We start from the raw sequence: 18,307 nt of genomic DNA, 5'->3' as shown, positions 1-18,307 counted from the left end.
GCTAAAGTGTTTTGAAATAGGAGAATATATTTTCACTAAGTCTTTAGAGTAAGTATTTTTGGATCTTACAAGGGTTCTGGCATAAGGAGGAAAACATATATAGACATGTACAGCTAATTACTGCTGTACCTCTAGCACAATTTACTATAGATGGACGAGTTCAAACATATAAGCCATTTTAGCACAGGGCAAGTAGCTTCTCAACCAGGAAAGCACTTGGTTCAAGACAACACTACCCTAATTTGCAATAGTTACCTTTATCATCCTTCGATGTTGTCTTGCTTTCTTTAGATTCCTTAGAAGAGCTAGAGAAGCAAATTAAAAATCAGAAGAAAATTGAAAATGCAGAATTTGGTAAGTGTTGCATTTTATACTACTAATACTAAGAGAAAAGTTAACATTTCAAAAACCAAAAATAAAAAAGGGCTAGACTGCGTATTTGAACAAATGATTCCCTTATGGATTCTTGCACTGATTTTCCCCATGATGCCTGAAGATCTAGATTTTCTGACAACTCTATTCAGTGGATATATGGCAATCTTCTCCAGATTTCAGGACGGGGGCTTGACTTCATTTTGTGTTCTTAGAACTGATAGCTGTTCATTACCATCATCACAAGGACATTTAAAAAAATCGTCAATTTGAAAAAAAAATAAACAAATGCTGACAATTCGACAAAGCAATCAGTAGGACATAGTGTCTATACGAAGATCTTGAATTTTAAAATTCAACATATGGCGGTCAAAAAAATCTATAGGCAGGAGCATAGGACATTAAATATAAGATTCTTGCTGCTACCCCCTTAATGTAGAGTGATCTTATTGAATGCTGGTACTCAGTATCGTAAAGAACTGACATAGAAAAACAAACCTCTTTGCTTGACCAGAGGCCCCAGTAGACGAGGGACCTTTCTTCAAAGTATCCTTTTCTTTGTCTCCAGATTCTGCTTTCTTTGAACTTTCTCTGGCTTCCTTCTTGACAGGATCCCCCTTCACGCAGTCTTCCTTCTTACCATCTTTATGGTTCTCAGCCATCTCATAGTCCTTGCTTTCCTTCTCCAGGCTCTGTGAAATGGTATCCTGCCCATCCTTTGGCTTACTTGCTTCAGAATCTGTAATTTTCACATTTTTACCTGTTTCTAGGAGGTCATCACCATCAAAATCCAGAGTGATGGCATCTTCAGCCTGGATTGTAACCGATATGTTATCATCCTCAGCTTCTTTCACAGAGGTGTTAGCTTCCATCTCTTCATGAGCCGTGTGATCAGCCTCAGCTAGGCTTTCTTCTGAAGGAAGAGGTTTAGATACTTCTTGTGTACCATCACCAGAACCTGCTTTATCTAAGAGGATTTAACAGGAATAAATATGGCAAAACAAGAAGTTTAAACAATTTCATATGCATAAGCTAGAATAGGACCTAGAAAATACAAAGTCAGTTATTAGCACTGATGGAAGGTTAGAAAAAAACACAAGGTGTATTAACACAAATATAAATCCTTTACCCAGGATCACTTATTCTTCATGGCAAAACACATTTTCTAGAGACAAATACCAAAACATTAGGAGGGAGAATACGGTTCCATCCTGGAGATACCCGTTCTTCATAAGAAGTATCCATTTTCCAGTTTAGGATTTAGCATTCCAGAAGAAAATAGTTGCTTTGGGCGCTCACAGTTTGATTCAATCCGTCTTTGAATCTTCCTGCTTCTAAGACTTCTAACCTTCTCAATTCCAGAAGAATCACAGTTTTGGAGAATTTCAGTCAGTCTCCCACGTCGGTGCTCTCCTTTGCACTTCCTTTCCAAGTAGTTGTTTGACAGTCAAGTTAGCAGTAGAAGGCTGGTGCAGAAAATGGAGAAGTGTGCTTTAATCCATAGTTTGTAGACAACCGGTCCTCAGTCTTCATCCACTGGGCGGATTTTCCATCTCAGTCCCACACAGGCATCTCCAATATCCACATTCTTGGATTTGTGCAGATGAGACACTTCAGCCATAAGGTCCCTCGTAAACATGGAGTTTGTAGTTTTATCCTGTAACATGTTTATTCCATCTTATGTAAAGTGATGGCGTTCCATGTCCTTTCTAGTCCACAGTACGTAGAATCCTTAAGACCTCTGTCCAGGAAGTCTGTTTGCCCAAATGCATTACATTCCTTCCATAGTTTCACTAATGAGCACAGCTTTAAAAAAAAGGTAGCCACTTCAGAGGTTTCCAAACTTTTGTTTTACCATCCTATGCACAACTGGTATTTCTCAGGGACACTGAGCCAAGCATATGATGGTCCACACATCTGTTGGGCACTCAGGTTCAGTGTATGGGTGTATCATTTCACTTAAAGATCAGTTACTGCAGTGCAAGTCGGAAGTTTTTGCATCAAGACTTACCGTATTAAAATCAGATTCCTTGAATACTATGTTTTCTCATTAAGAATCATAGTATTACAACTATATCATACATCCACCACAGTAACTGATGAGTACTGTAATCAACTCTTAAGAGTAAGGTAACTCTTACGAGTGAAATAAAGCCACTGACTGCAATGATTCCAGGTGCTGTGCTCAATAAGGAGACAACTGATACTTAGTACTGGAGACAAGCCTACTATTAGTAAAGAGATTGAATATTACAAGAGAAAGTTGCCTGCTCTACCAGACTACAGAGCTCTCAACTCTATTAAATTTTAAACATACCTTTCTCATTTTCTTCATCTTCACCATCCTGCAAGAAAGGGAAGTCAAGACTAAACATCTCCTACTTTAAAACTTTAAGCAGAACAGTTCACATTTCCCACAGAATTTCTACTGCATGGAAGGAAATTAGAAGGCTGAAACTGTTGGGGGAAAAAAAAATGACCTAGAACCCAAGCCTGTGCAGCTCCCTTGCCAAATCACTGAGAATTTTGTATAAACACTTGCAGTTTGCAACTGGTTGAAATGTGCAGCTATTTTCTTCCCACCTTTAACTCAACATGGCATTTCCAAACCATGCCATGTCTTGCTCAAGCCTTCAGAACAGATACCACGTTGCTGATCAGCACTTTCAATGAAATGCAAGCAACCCATCGTGAGCTTTAAAAGCTCAGGACAGAAGTCAGAAACTAGGCAGACTTCCTCCACTAAATACTTCAAAATTAAACCATATTTTAATAGGTGTTTAATTCTTTAACCTCACTGAGCAAGACACCATATGAGATGTCCATTTCCAGACGTCAATTCCATGTAACTCAATGAATTTCTGAAGTTAAAGATGTTAGATGTTAGCATTAAAAACAAAACAAAAAACCAAACCCCAAACACAAACAAGCAATACCACCCAAACATTCTGCAAAGGAAAATTTCTACATTAAGACAGGAGTTGTGAACTCCTGTACAGGCTGCATATACTATATTAGCATTTGGCACAGCCCTCTGAGTTTTTAAGAGTTTGAAAAACATTCCTTGCTAAGACTACGCACTGAATACTCCCCGACCATAGACAGGAATTTGCATTCCAACAGGACACCTTACTTGGAAATCACAATTAGCTGCGTTATAAAAAACATGAATGAAACCTTCCCATACTGTTTACCTTTACTGAATCACCTCACTCTCTCAGAAGCATGCTGGAACAAAAAGCCAGTCTGAAGTGCTCTTTTCCAACTAAACAGGTATGAAAATCAGCTTAACGGAACTGATTTGGAACTTACATGGACAGCTGGAAAGGTGTAATCTTCTATGTCTTGACCTTCATTTTCCTACGAGAACATAAAATGGGGTTGCTCAGCAAACTATTTGTAAGACACTTAAACATGCAGACAGTTGAGACATTCGGTTAACTTGGAAAGCATTAGTCAAGTGGATACACAGCAAGGTGAACATCACAGCAGTTCAACACTTGCATCTTTCAGTTCTGTGTTCAGACTACACGTCACTACTAATAGCAGGGAAAACGACCACTTGGGAACCCTGTATAGACCGTGGCAGAATTTTAACCAATTGATGCCACGTTTGTTTCAGTACTATTCAAACACAAGTCAAGAAAAACAGAAGAAAAAAGTATCAAATTACATTCTAGAGACAAGCAAGGAAGACAAACTGAAGAACTAGTTTTGGCTTCCCAGTAATACAGACACGCTAAAACAAATGTACATTTGCTGATAAAAATGCATGTAAAATACAAAGTACCTGAATTTCCAAATCCTTTTCTGCATCTTTTGTCATTTCTGCTGGCTCCAAGTCGTGGTATTTTTTCTTTTCTGCAGATGGTAGCTCTTTAGAATTCAAGTTCTCATCTTCAACAGATTCCTTGCAGTCCTTTAATTCTTCATTTCCATCTTGATCACTTGCATCTTGAGTCTCCAGTTCACTTTCCTTTTGGTGTGAACAACAAATACTTGGTGTAACTAAGAGCATTAACTATAGTCTGAAAGATTAACTGCTAGAATCGCTGTTTCTGCAAAACACTGTATCATATCCGTAGCAAAAATTCATAGCATGCTTAAAATACCCTCCACCTTCACACTCTCAGGTGCCACAGCTGTGAACACAGTAAAAACAATCCTCCAAACTTCCATGTGCAAAGAAAATAGAAGCGGGTTTTTTTTATAAATAAAGCCAAATATTGAACTTAAATATAAACTGGGGGAAAAAAGCATACATACTTTTATTACCTTGACAAAGGAATCATCTTCAACCGAAGCATCACCAATTAATTCATCAGCTTCCTGCTTTTTACCTGAAATGACAGGACAGGACATGCCAATGACTAGAGCTGCTACATAAAGCAGACTTTCTTTCAATAACGATTATGTGTTGGGGCTCAGTTTATTATCCTCTATATCTGAACTGTTTATCTGAACTGTTAACTATGACAAAATCCTCTCAAAACTGAGTATTTTTAAGATAAGGGGAAAAAAAAGTCACCTTGTTGCATAAACAAGCAGTTACAAACAAGTTAGTGATTTTAATACCAATTCTACTTTGAGTGATAATGGAATTCAGGACATCGAGGTGTACATTTCTTGAATTACTGGAGTTCACTAGACTTCATGACTTAAGACTTTGGAAAGGTCTTACTTTATAGGATAATTGGTATCACTAAACAATTTAGGTTAGAAGGTACCTCTGAAGGCCATCTAGTCCACTCAACCTCCCGCTCAAAAGAAGAGCTAAGTTCCAAGTACGACTGTATTGCCCTGGGTTTTATCAAGCTGGGATTTTGAGTATCTACAAGTATGGCAATTGCACAGACTCTCCAAGCCACCTTTTTCAGTGCTTTTCATCACTAGAGGGAACCATCAGCAGAAAAACTGAGTTTGGTGAAGCACTTGTGCTCTCTGCATGTTCTTTACTGTACTAAAGGCACATCCCATTGAAGAATTCTGTTCTTCCAGTACAAGCACATTTTTCTCTAATAAAATGGCTCTGTGGAGATGATGACTAGACATGGTTCCCTTTGGAACCCACCGCACGTCCTCAGTCTTCTGCAAAAACAAGACCAAAGAACACACAAACACATCCTTTGTAGAGCATTCCATCTCTCTGATTCATTCTATCCAAGATTAGCCTATGCCATGGTTTTCAGTAGCTCAAGGTACAAAAACAGTTCTGTTAGGAAGTGGCTTTACAATCTCCCACAGAAACAGTGTCAATTCGAGATGTAAATGAGATGGCAGTCATGATCAGCACATAACGCTTTATTTTTTTGACATCATATCTTCTCTCATCCTTTCATCCTCTAATAAATGACTACATCAATTCCATAGGTATTCAAAAGTAATACAAAAGAAAAGCATCAGCCAAAGTCTGATACAAAGTCTGATACCTGGAACACCCAATTTTTGTCAGCAATTAATTCCATAGTCAACTGCATATCAAAGCTAGAAACTGCTCAACTACAGGGCAAGACAAGGCACTACCGTTTTGGCTTTACTTAGATTCCACTTTGTTTTACTCCTTTCCCTGGGAAGCAGCACTCTGCCAGTACTCCTATACATAGCAAAGTGTTGTTCCAAGATCAGACACACGCTGGTCTCCAAGAAAAGACACATGGCAGAAGTTATTTCTCCAACTACAAAACATGAGATCTAAACATTCCGACCTAAAGGAACAAAGAGATCCTGTCACTCATTTTAGTTCATTTAAAACAAAACATCTCTGGTTTATATTTGTAATGCAATAGATCTGTGAGATTTTGGTACAAAAAGCCAGCAGCACAGGTATACTTAGGTAAGCCAGCTTTCCTCAGAAAGAGGAGTACACTTACACCAGAAAGGATAAGCTTTCAGCATCAGCTGATGCCTTAAAGCAAGGCTAATCCAAATTCTGTATTACTATTTTAGCACTCTGACAGAATCCACAGCCACAGATATTTTCAACATAATAAGAAGCAGTGAGTCACAGCAAGGATTTCCACACACATTCAACTGTTTTCAGCTTTACCCCTCTCACGTTTCAGTTCTTTGGTTTGTTAAACCTGAAAGTCCAAACTTTTCCTGCCTCCCACATGAAGCCAAGCATACACAGAGACAGGCAAACACACACAGCAGATGCTAGGCATATTTAGCAACTATCTAGCACGTACTAGCACAAAAGCTATTTAAATTCACCCATTTTGCCTGAGGAAATCTGGCAGGTGAACTAGAACCCAGACTTTATAAGGAATAGGAAAAAGAAATGACAAAGCTACCTCAAGTTAGTCCCACCATTCAGCAACAGCAGGTAGAGAACTGTGTTTTATTGACACGACCTCATTAAGAGGAAGTTTTACTTTTCAGTAATGACACTGCCCATATTTTTTGTTTGCTGCTAGATTAAGCCAGACAGGAATACGTGTTTTCATGAGCCTTTCTTTAATCTGTCCATTTTTCTTTGCAAGAAGTCCCATTTACTCAGTACCAGATATATTCCAAAGCATAAGGAGACCTGAACAACGACCTTTACTTTTCAGCTTCAAGCCAGAACATGGTAGGAAGTTTGCCTTCCCTCTCAGTTCTGTGCTTCCAGTTACTTTCACCTGCTTAAGAGTCACATTGCTCAACAGTGGCAGTTCAAGTTTCCCATACAGATTTTCAGATGTTGGCACAGTAACTTGCCAAAAATCCCATGTCTGCAAAAATACCAAGCTTTTCCACACTGCTTCTCATCCACAATGGGCTACGAAAAGGCACACCTGGCTCATAATTTCAGGTAACTGAAGTCAGATTTCAACAAATACCTTTCAGAAACTGTTCCTGTGAACTTACTCAACACTGGTACCGCTTCAAGGAGAATAACTAGGCTTAAAAGGTATGTGAACAATTACAGTCAGAACAGCTGGACCTTCTACAGAGTAGGTCTTAAATCCCACAAATCATCAATGCATGATAAATTTTATCTCCAGGTTTATCGACGTGGCTACTGAAATTGTCACCGGTGTAAGCAGCACTCACCATACGCCTGGGTGCCTAAAACCACAAACACTAATTTACCTTGGAATGATGGCATTCTGGACCATGCTCAATCCTTGCAATCCTAGCAATTGCTGCACACTATAAAACTGCAACAGACTTTTTACATATTGAATGAATATTCTCCTTAGAAGCAAGAAGAAGATTCAAAATATCTTTAAAACATTGGTTTAATATTACGCAAGCTTGTAAATGAGTTTTGATCTTATTTACGAGCCACGTAAGTATAAGCTCGTTCTACTGACCTATAGTCTTCTGCGTGAGAAAAGTGGGCTACCTGAGCATATACAGAATTATAGAAGAGTGTATTTTAGACAAGTCTCAAAGGAACTAGACATCTCCATCCCATGCAGAAGTAGAGTGACACACTCATAAAATTCTGGAAGATTTAGTGTTTGCAGTTCTTCTGGTATTCCTGTGGAACCCCCAAGAGGGTTCTGTCATACCTAATGCTAAGGATTCATCAAAAATGTGCAACAGGAGGCAAAAAGGAAGAAGGGAAAAGAAAATCTTTATAATGCAATAAACTCTTAATAGCATTATTTGTTTAAGAGGGCTACTGCAATTTGAATAGCATCTTTTGCCACAATATTAACAAAAGTAAATTATCACGTTCCATTTCTGTATTCTTAAATGGTACCATTGGGTAACAAGAATATTCAAGTGCTCTACAGCATCTGCAGGATGGTGCCCTTGGTCATTTATAGCTTTTAGAAAGGACATGCTCTGCAAAGTCAGATACTGCCTAGGGAAATGCCAACTTGTTCATAAGATTTGCCATCATTTGTAATCATACAATTAAACATGCATTAACACTTCCTAGTGCAGCTCATTAGAGAGAACACCCCCATCTTCATGAAATAACTTAGGAAGTATTTGGCAAGACAGGGAAGCCTCACCTACAGCTTGCTGTACCTGCTGATAAGGCACAATACCTCATACCTTAAATGATGAAAACAACTTTCCAATATTGGAATCACCTGTGTAAAGTGTTTCCAAGGCTTCTTCTGTGTGTTATTTTATTACAATGCACAACATCTTAAGTTCCTATCATCAATGTTCAGGTGTTTTAGGGTAGTAATTCCCTCCCTCCAGAGAAAGATTTTTTCTGTACATCATCTGCTCATTAACATGCAAGAAGAAAATTTAGTTTAAAAGGAATTTTCTTTTTACTGGTAATTTACACACATCTACCCTCAAAAGAGGAGAATGTAAACACTTAAGAGTAGGGTCTCAACCTTTGGTTTAATCTCAATAGATATTTAAAAGTTTGCAGGGATCTAGAGAGCAATTGTACACCACCACTCAGATACACAGAACTAAATTAACAAAATTACTTTGTAAATAAATTAAGACAGAAATGCCTCATAACATCAAGAGGCCTAATTAGCTGTGCAACAGCACTGAGTGCAAGGGCAACCCCTCCCTGAACACCTAGAGAAGTCACTTCTCAATCTTTACTACTTTATTCAGCAACTGCAAAGTAACTCAACAGAACCAGTCACTAAGAAGACATGACAAAGAAGCTGCCTGCCTGACTTAAAAGGCTCAGAAAAGAGAAATTCCAAACAGGTATTCCAAAAAATGCTCAATTAGAAAAAACTGAAAACTCGGGCTATTGAAGATTAAAATCATGCCGTATCTACCAGTACCCCGCAGATTCTCTCATACATGTAACATGGTCATAAGACATTTCCAGTCCAGCTGAGAGTCCCTGTCTTTCCCCAGTGATGATTCACTGGGCAGGAGAACTCCAATCTACCTCTGTGCAGCACAGCGCTTCAGAAATCAAATCACAGAGCTATAGTAAAAGATCTTAACAACTTGGAAGAAACAAAGAACTGACATTTTGTCAAAATAGTTATTTTAATATTCCTAATGGACAGCTGACATCATGATAGATTATTTCCCGCACTGCACTTTCCTTCTGAAGGCCAGTAACGTACAACTTTGGTGTTTTCTTAAAGTAACTCAAGATTTTTAAGAAGTCCAAACTATTTTGACATAGTATAAGCCACCCACTATCAGATGTCAGCATTTGATCTAAGAAACAGTTTTGTCAAACTGGAAGTTCAGTTGGAAACTAAAAGGGTACTTAAGCCACAAAGTACAAGGTGTGTAACTGGCTTTAGAAACTTGAAGAGCGGCAAATAAACATCTTTGCTCATATTACTACTTTGTGTTTAAAACTGAACACCGTAACACCAAAACTTGGTAGAAAAGTAACTTTCAATCATCAAGTTATAATGTATGAATATGTATAAATATTCCCGTGTTCCAGAAAAAAAGCCTGCAGGGGAGAAAGCCAGCTTGGTTGAATAGAGAGATCTTGAGTGATATCAAGAAGAAGAGAAATGTTTATGGGCTCTGGAAGAGGGGACAGGCCTCTTGGGTGGACTACAGGAGGGAAGTGAGATTGTGTAGAAAAATCAGAAGGGCTAAGGCTCAACTAGAAACCAGATTGGCAAAGTCTGTGAAAGATAACAAAAAAACTTTCTATAAATATATAAATAATAAAAGGAGGACTAGGGAGACCATACAGTCCCTATTGGATGCAGAAGGAACAACAGTGACAAGGGATGAAGCAAAGGCTGAGGTACTTAATGCCTTCTTTGCCTCAGTCTTTAATTGTAAGGAGGGTCGTTCCGTCTGTGTACTAACCCAGGAGCTAGAGGAGCATAATGAGGCTCCTGTGATCCAAGAGGAGGTGGTCAGAGCCTTGCTAGCCCAACTAGACACCCACAAGTCTATGGGGCCGGACGGGATTCACCCTAGGGTACTGAAGGAGCCGGTGGATGTGCTGGCCAAACCCCTTTCCATCATCTTCCAACAGTCCTGGAAGACTGGGGAAGTTCCACTGGACTGGAGGCTGGCTGATGTTGTGCCCATCTACAAAAAGGGTCGCAGGGAGGATCCAGGGAACTACAGGCCTGTCAGTCTGACCTCAGTGCCAGGGAAAGTCACGGAGCAGGTGATCTTGAGTGCTATCATGAAGCACATGCAAGAGAACCAGGTGATCAGGCCCAGTCAACATGGGTTCACAAAAGGCAGGTCTTGCCAAACTAACCTGATCGCCTTCTATGACAAAGTGACTCGACTGCTGGATGAGGGAAAGGCTGTGGATGTGGTCTTCCTGGACTTCAGTAAAGCCTTTGACACAGTTTCTCACAGCATTCTGCTTGAGAAACTGTCAGCCTCTGGCCTGGACAGGCACACACTCTCCTGGGTGGAAAACTGGTTGGATGGCCGGGCCCAGAGATTGGTGGGAAATGGTATTAAATCCAGCTGGAGGCCAGTGACAAGTGGGGTTCCCCAGGGCTCAGTGCTGGGTCCAGCCCTGTTCAATGTCTTCATCAATGACCTGGATGAAGGCATTGAGGGCACCCTTAGCAAGTTCGCGGACGACACTAAGCTGGGTGGAAGTGTCGATCTGCTGGAGGGTCGGGAGGCTCTGCAAAGGGATCTGAACAGGCTGGACCACTGGGCTGAGTCCAATGGCATGAGGTTTAACAAGGCCAAATGCCGGGTCCTGCACTTGGGGCACAACAACCCTATGCAGTGCTACAGACTAGGAGAAGTCTGTCTAGAAAGCTGCCTGGAGGAGAGGGACCTGGGGGTGTTGGTTGACAGCCGACTGAATATGAGCCAGCAGTGTGCCCAAGTGGCCAAGAAGGCCAATGGCATCTTGGCGTGTATCAGAAACAGCATAACCAGCAGGTCCAGGGGGGGTTATTCTCCCTCTGTACTCGGCACTGGTGAGACCGCTCCTCGAGTACTGTGTTCAGTTCTGGGCCCCTCACCACAAGAAGGATGTTGAGGCTCTGGAGCGAGTCCAGAGAAGAGCAACAAAGCTGGTGAGGGGGCTGGAGAGCAGGTCTTACAAGGAGCAGCTGAGAGAGCTGGGGTTGTTTAGCCTGGAGAAGAGGAGGCTGAGGGGAGACCTCATTGCTCTCTACAACTACCTGAAAGGAGGTTGTAGAGAGGAAGGTGCTGGCCTCTTCTCCCAAGTGACAGGGGACAGGACAAGAGGCAATGGCCTCAAGCTCCACCAGGGGAGGTTTAGGCTGGACATTAGGAAAAAATTTTTCACAGAAAGGATCATTAGGCGCTGGAACAGGCTACCCAGGGAGGTGGTTGAGTCACCTTCCCTGGAGGTGTTTAAGGCATGGGTGGACGAGGTGCTAAGGGGCATGGTTTAGTGTTTGATAGCAATGGTTGGACTCGATGATCTGGTGGGTCTCTTCCAACCTGGTTATTCTATGATTCTATGTTAAGAGACTTTCGACTGCAAGTACTTCCAAGGCATGTTCACACCAGAAACACCTGAGAAATATTGCATACTAGCAGCACAGTAACTTCTCTGAGACCCAAGAAGCAGCAGCAGAATGTTCAGACTGGAAAAACGAAAAAGTTGTCCCTGGCTACTAAATTTGAGGGTGGAGAGGTGCAGTTAAAGATGGAACTCTGGTATTCGGTCCATCTTTAAGCTTTCAAACTTCAACTGGCAAAAGCAACTGATCTCACCTGCAGAGCTGTTTTGATCAGCTGCTCTGCAGTTCTTTACCCTGAATATTCAAATCATTTAGCTTCTGGATAAAGCATTAGATTTTTACTAACGTTGCATACAGCACTGATCAAGGATTCTTGTTGGATTACAGAATCCTTCTGCAAGTGTTCTCTAAAGTCACAAAATCCTCCAATTATACATTTTCCCAATTAAGATACTATGGCTCCCTCTGTGTTATCTCAATTTTGGAGAAGTCGGAAAATGACTCGTTTTAAACATGACTTCTTTTTCAGTCGGTATCTTATGCTGCAGAACTTGGTATAGAACACTGGCAAACCGGTGTTTTGAAAGATCTACATTCAAACCAGTTCAATCAGGCCTCTTTCTTCTGCTCAGTGTTTTACAGATGTTTCCTTCCCATCTTATACCAAGTTGGCTTTGTATCATCACTTAAAAAAGTTTGACACAGCTCAGTAAAAATCTGCAGTACGTACTCAGCTGATAAATCAATTTATCAGGCCATTTCAAAATCCTGTTCTATGAAGACAGGTCCCACTTAACTACATTACTCTTCTCCGTTGTTGTCAATATACACACAAAGAGCAAGGAGAGGGCAAACAAACTTATCACTTCACCCCACACACTATTCTCCCTCTAATTCAGCCTGCATTCATATTCCAGATCAAGCTTTTCTAACAGCGAGTGGTAGGGAAGAAGACACCTCACTGTTTCCACAGACCTTAAGAGTTGCAGTAATATTGGCTGCAAAAGACAGTCTAAAACGATCTACAACTGATAACCACCTGATACAGTTCATGATTTTTTGAAAAGGAAACCTCTTTCTTCCCTCCCGTTCACCATTCTGGCTGCTGCGAGGAAGTTTATCCATTATTCCCACACCCTGGCCTTTTCTGGGGCTGCATTTTCTTTGTAACTCCAACAAATACCCACTATTCCTACCTGCCTCTGTACAGCAACAATAGCATGGTCAAAAAAAAAAAATACTATAGGGCTAGTAGTACCATTAATTTTACACTGGACAGCGGTAAAATGATTAAAGACCTGTTAGTATTAGTCTGAAGCTGTGGGGCAGAGGCTGGAAGGAAGCACTAGCAAAAAGCCCAGAGCAATCCAACAGGGAAATCAGTAAAGGAGGCAAGACTATCCCGAGCGAAGAGCGTGTACAAGCAGAAGGAAGATAAAGAGAGTTGAATTTAAACAAAAATACAGTCCAACTGAATCCAGCAGATGGGCACGCAAATGCCTTTGAAAGTTTCCTAGTGACGCATTAAGGCACAGATTTTTTTAAGTGCTAGATCCTCAGATTTTGAGGGAAACTTTTCTGGTTACTAGTAACATATTTCAGTAGAAAGCACTGGGGAGGGAGATAACATCAGAACCAGCAGTCAGCACACGCAAGGAAAAGTTAAAAAGAAAAAACATATCCTTTCTTACAGTTGGAAATAAACCACTAAGACCAAAATAAGTTTTCTCTAGACAAATAAGTGAGTTTTTCTTGTTCAACACCTGAAGATTAAAGCAGAATGAACCTCTCATACTTTTGGCACAAAATTCACTCCAACTTTTTTAATCCAAAAAGTAATGAGGAAAAACACTTGAGCTTGCAAAGCAGACAGATCAGAACTTCATGAAGGTAGTATTTCACTTTGAGATTTACCAAGAAAGTACATGCTTACGCCTTACAACTGCTTTGCACAGGACAGGTGGCAGGGAACAGCTACGGAAGCCCTTCCTCGGGCAGCAGGGCTAGCAGGCAAAGTGCCTTGGCAGAAGCCAAACAGCATGGCTAAACCAGAAAGCCAGTGCAAGAACATTATGCACATCATGATATTAGTCTGGAGAACAGGCAGATGAAAAGCAGCAGATAAGAGAAACTTTCAGGACAGCAGAACAAGAAGCCATTTAGATGTCTACATGAAAAATCATGGAAGCGTTTCCTTATTTAGCTCCCATTGAGTTTTGTTAAGCATCAGATACCACTCCAGAACAGGGAATTAAGTAATGTCACTGAACAGAATAAAACCATGTTGCGAAACAGTTTACTTCCTTTCATTTTTCTAGTGTGTCCGGAGCACAGAGAAGTTACTCAAACTTTCTAAGCAGATTTTATTTTTAAATTCCCCATTCACAACACCAGACAAAAGCACAAATAATCACTTCCATCACAAAACTCAGCCTACGACAAGCGACAGTGGTCTAAGACTGATTATTTCCAAACAAGTATCCACAGCACACGTGTGAACGCTCTTAGCCTGTGCATTCGATGAAGAATGCTATGCATAAAACAGACACTTCCTTTCCCAGTATTATTTCATTAGGGACACTCCCAGAACAACTGAAAACAGAATCACAGAATCACTGGTTTAGAAAGGACCCACTGGATCAAGTCCAACCATTCCTATCTGCCACTAAACCATGCCCCTCAGCATGTGTCTTTTAAACACCTCCAGTGAAGGTGACTCAACCACCTCCCTGGGCAGCCTCTGCCAGTGCCTGATGACCCTTTCTGTGAAAATTTTTTTCCTAATGTCCAGCCTAAACCTCCCCTGGGGATCTTGAGGCCATTCCCCCTTGTCCTGTCCCCTGTCACTTGGGAGAAGAGCCCAGCTCCCTCCTCTCCACAACCTCCTTTCAGGTAGTTGTAGAGAGCAATGAGGTCTCCCCTCAGCCTCCTCTTCTCCAGGCTAAACAACCCCAGGTCTCTCAGCTGCTCCTCATAAGACTTTGAAAACAAAACCCCAACCAAAGTCACAAAATAATAACTTAAACACTTAGGCAAAAGAAAACACAGCCAACACAATCACCGCAAAACAGATGGGTAGAAAAATCCAAGTAATTATTTTTCGCTACAGAAAAACTAAAATCTCTTCATCTCACATTTCACAGTGAGCCTTCGGAGCCCATTCAGGAAATCTGTATTTAGAAATCCTGTTGTAAGTAATGTGCTAACAAACCCACACAGCACAGTCCTCTTCAGGCAGTGATCCTCTACCATATATTAACACACATTATCCACTAACCTAAGTCTAGCAGCTTCTCAAAGCTACATCACCTCTTGGTTCTCCCTTTCTTGTTGCACAGATTCTCTCAGACAGCACAGACACCCCTCCCCCAGCCCCAGGGCTGCACAGTGGTTGCTATACCTGACGTGTCCACATACAGGATCTCTGCTAAGGTTCCAAAACTTTCACAGATCAGCCCCACAGCTGCTGCACACAAAGCACAAGCCCCAGGATCTGCGGGCAGTACAGCCACAACCTTGTAAAACATCTCTTAACCCACCCATTTTCCATATGTATCCAGCATCCCTATCTGTAGGGCAACTGAAAACAGAGGAGCAAGGCAAAAGATGTCTTATGTGACAGAAGTCACGTAAGTCACAGTAAAGTTACAACTGTATTCAGACCACAGGCTGCAGTTCCACACTCCTTCTTTAAGGCGATATATGCAATAAAAGCTGCTTAACAACATAACGTATAACAACAAATCTTCACCTTTGCCTTTAGTTGGTTTCTTGGTGGGTGTGTCGGCCGAAACAGTTATTTCAATATTATCTGGATCGCCCCCTTCCTCTTCAATAGCCTAAATGAGACAAAAAAAAATACAATTTTTAACAGATTTCAGTGGGAAGCTAGAAAATTTGACTTCAGAAGTCAGCGAGCCAAACAATTTTTTTTTTCCACCTCAAGAGCATTTCATAAAACACTTTGGGTTAAACCTTTCACTTAGAGCTGGAGGAGAGAGACACAACGGCAACGCTAACGATAATGGCAAGAGTTTAAGCTGTTAAAATGATATTTTCAAAGAAGCACTCATCAGGGATTGACACGGTGGACGTGCAACCCTCAAAGGCCCCCGTGACACCTAATGACATCAGGGGCAGCATAGATGGGAAGGAGGGGAGCAAGGGAGCCTTGCAGCAACACTCAAAACCAGGGCTGCGGGCTGCTGCTCCACAAGGCTTGGGAGATGATCCAAGGGCTGCAGAACCTCTGCCATGAGGAGAGACTCAGAGAAGGGTTGGACTCAATGTTCCAAGAGATCTTTTCTAACCTAGTGATTCTATGATTTTATAAACTGGGATTTTTCAGCCTGGAGAAGAGAAGGCTCTGAGAAGAGCTTAGAGCAGCTTCCAGTGCTGAAAAGGTCTGCACGAAAGCTGGGCAGGGGCTCTTACAATGTCATGGACTGATGGGATGAGGGGGACTGGAGCATGTCCAGATAAGAGCAATGAAGCTTTGGTGAAGGGGCTGGAGAACAAGTCTTACAAGGAGCAGCTGAGAGAGCTGGGGTTGTTTAGCCCTGAGAAGAGAAGGCTGAGGGGAGACCTCATTGCTCTCTACAACTACCTGAAAGGAGGTTGCAGAGAGGAGGGAGCTGGCCACTTCTCCCAAGTGACAGGTGATAGAACAAGAGGGAATGGCCTCAAGCTGCACCAGGGGAGGGTCAGATGGAATATCAGGATAAATTTTTTTACAGAAAGGGTCATCAGGCACTGGCAGAGGCTGCCCGGGGGGGGCTGAGTCACCATCCCTGGAGGTATTAAAAAGACGGGTGGATGAGGTGCTCAAGGACATGGTTTAGTGGCAGGCAGGAATGGTTGGACTCCACGATCTAAGAGATCTTTTCCAACCTGATGATTCTACAATCCTAAATCGGAGGAGTAAGAGGGGATATTTCCCTGGAGATGTTTAAAGGTGTGGGGACACAATTTAGTAGTGGACAGGTACGGCTGGGCTCGATGATGTCAAACGTCTTCCCCAACCTCACAAATCTACGATTCGGATCAAACATAAGGAGGAAACTCTTCCCTGCGAGGGTGGGAAGGCCCTGGCCCAGGCTGTCCAGAGCAGTGGGGGCTGCCCCATCCCTGGAGGTGTTCAAGGCCGGGTTGGATGGGGCTTGGAGCTCCTGAGCCAGCGTGAGGTGTCCCTACCCATGGCAGGGAGTGGAATTGGATGGACTTTGAGGTCCCCTCCAGCCCGAACCACTCCGTAATCCCACGCCCCAGCAGGGCCCCGGTGCGGCCCGGGCCGCTCTTCCCCCCGCCGCGGCCTTACCTGCTTGAGCCGGGAGATGAGCACGGTCTTCACGCCGGTGATGTCGAGGTTGCGCCGCTTCAGCTCGGACTTGAGGTCGATGACGCGGAGGTCGACAATCCTCTTGCCCTCGGCGGGCGGCAGTGCCGCGGCTGAGGCGGCGGCGGCCATCTTAGAGCGGCGGCCGCGCGCACAATGAGCGCCCGCGCGGGGCCCGGATGGAGGCGCCACCGCGCACGCGCCGTGAGGGCTGCGCGCGCTGAGACCGCCCAGCGCCAAACGGGGTAACGCGGGCAGGGGGTGGGTGGGGCTATTGGGAGGGGGCGGGGCTATCGCGGCGGGGGCGGGGCTATAATGGGGGTTGGCTCTATGGGGCATGGCTATAGCTAGGGCGGGGCTCCATGGAATGCGATTTCAGGGGCGGGGCTACAGAGGGGCGTGGCTATGGAAGGGGCGTGGCTCTTGAATGGAGTGAGGCTGTGTGGGGGCGGGGCCATAGAAGGGGCGGGGCTCTGACGGGACCGGGGCTATGGGGGCGTAGCTTCATGGGGTGGGATCTCATGTGAGGGTGTGGCTATGGAAGGGGCGGGGCTATGGAGATGTGGGCCAATTTCATGCTGGGGCTCTGGCAGGGGGCACGGCCGTGGAAGTGGGGGGGGTCTGGCAGGAGACGGAGCTCTAGCAAGGAGCGAGGCTTCATGGGGCTCTATATGGGACCAGTAGGGGCAGCGCTCTGTCTGGGGGCGGGGCTTTCAGAAAGCTTTGTCTGGGGTCGGGGCTTTCGGGGGTGGGGCTCTCACAGGGGAGGGGTTATAACGGGGCTGGGCTCTATGGGGCGGGGACCTGGCACGAGCAAGCTACTATTGAGGCAGAACTCCCAGGGTGCGGGGCTCTGGCAGGGGGCGGGGCTCTGTTGGTGACGCGTCACTCATGAGCTGTAGCCATGACAAGGAGAGTGGCTATAGCAGGGGGCGTGGCCTTTGACGGGGCCATGGCGGTGGCAGGGGGCGTGGACAAAGGGGCGTGGTCAAGGTATGGAGGACATGGCTTGCACAGGGGGCGTGGCCTTGACAGAGGGCGTCACTATTTACAGGGGCGTGGTCATATGGGGCGTGGCTCCATCAGGGGTGTGGGGTTTGTGGGATGGGGCTCTGAAAGGGGGCGTGGCTATGGGCAGGGGGAGTGCCTATGGGCACGGTTGTGGCTCTGTGGGGGCGTGGCTATGCGTAGGGGCGTGGCTCTTGGGGCACGGCTATAGGCGGGGGTGTGGCTCGGGGGGGCAGAGATCAGGCATTGCTCCTGTGTTGGACGGCTG

The 18,307-nt window shown here is 43.7% G+C and overlaps 1 protein-coding gene across 5 annotated transcripts in view; it reads right to left on the bottom strand.

The window, feature by feature from the left end:
- SLTM (SAFB like transcription modulator) overlaps positions 1–17,185 on the bottom strand; it is a 28,760-nt gene extending 11,575 nt beyond the window's left edge. Inside the window, exons 1-8 of one of the 5 annotated variants that reach the window (XM_069867225.1) lie at positions 17,014–17,185; positions 15,448–15,535; positions 4,639–4,712; positions 4,163–4,348; positions 3,685–3,732; positions 2,690–2,717; positions 871–1,339; positions 256–305 (exon numbers count right to left, since the gene is read on the bottom strand). In XM_069867225.1, the coding sequence (XP_069723326.1) occupies positions 256–305; positions 871–1,339; positions 2,690–2,717; positions 3,685–3,732; positions 4,163–4,348; positions 4,639–4,712; positions 15,448–15,535; positions 17,014–17,163 (1,093 nt within the window). In that variant the 5' untranslated portion in view covers positions 17,164–17,185. The remainder of the gene's footprint in view (positions 1–255; positions 306–870; positions 1,340–2,689; positions 2,718–3,684; positions 3,733–4,162; positions 4,349–4,638; positions 4,713–15,447; positions 15,536–17,013) is intronic. The other 4 variants (XM_069867222.1, XM_069867223.1, XM_069867224.1 and 1 more) reach the window with 4 other exon arrangements.
- Between the last annotated feature and the right edge of the window lie 1,122 nt (positions 17,186–18,307).

Source organism: Phaenicophaeus curvirostris, chromosome 12 (genome assembly GCF_032191515.1).
Source record: "Phaenicophaeus curvirostris isolate KB17595 chromosome 12, BPBGC_Pcur_1.0, whole genome shotgun sequence".
Classification (NCBI taxonomy): domain Eukaryota; kingdom Metazoa; phylum Chordata; class Aves; order Cuculiformes; family Cuculidae; genus Phaenicophaeus; species Phaenicophaeus curvirostris.
Note: the sequence above shows the minus strand (reverse complement) of the source record. Positions and strands in the feature narration are given on the sequence as shown.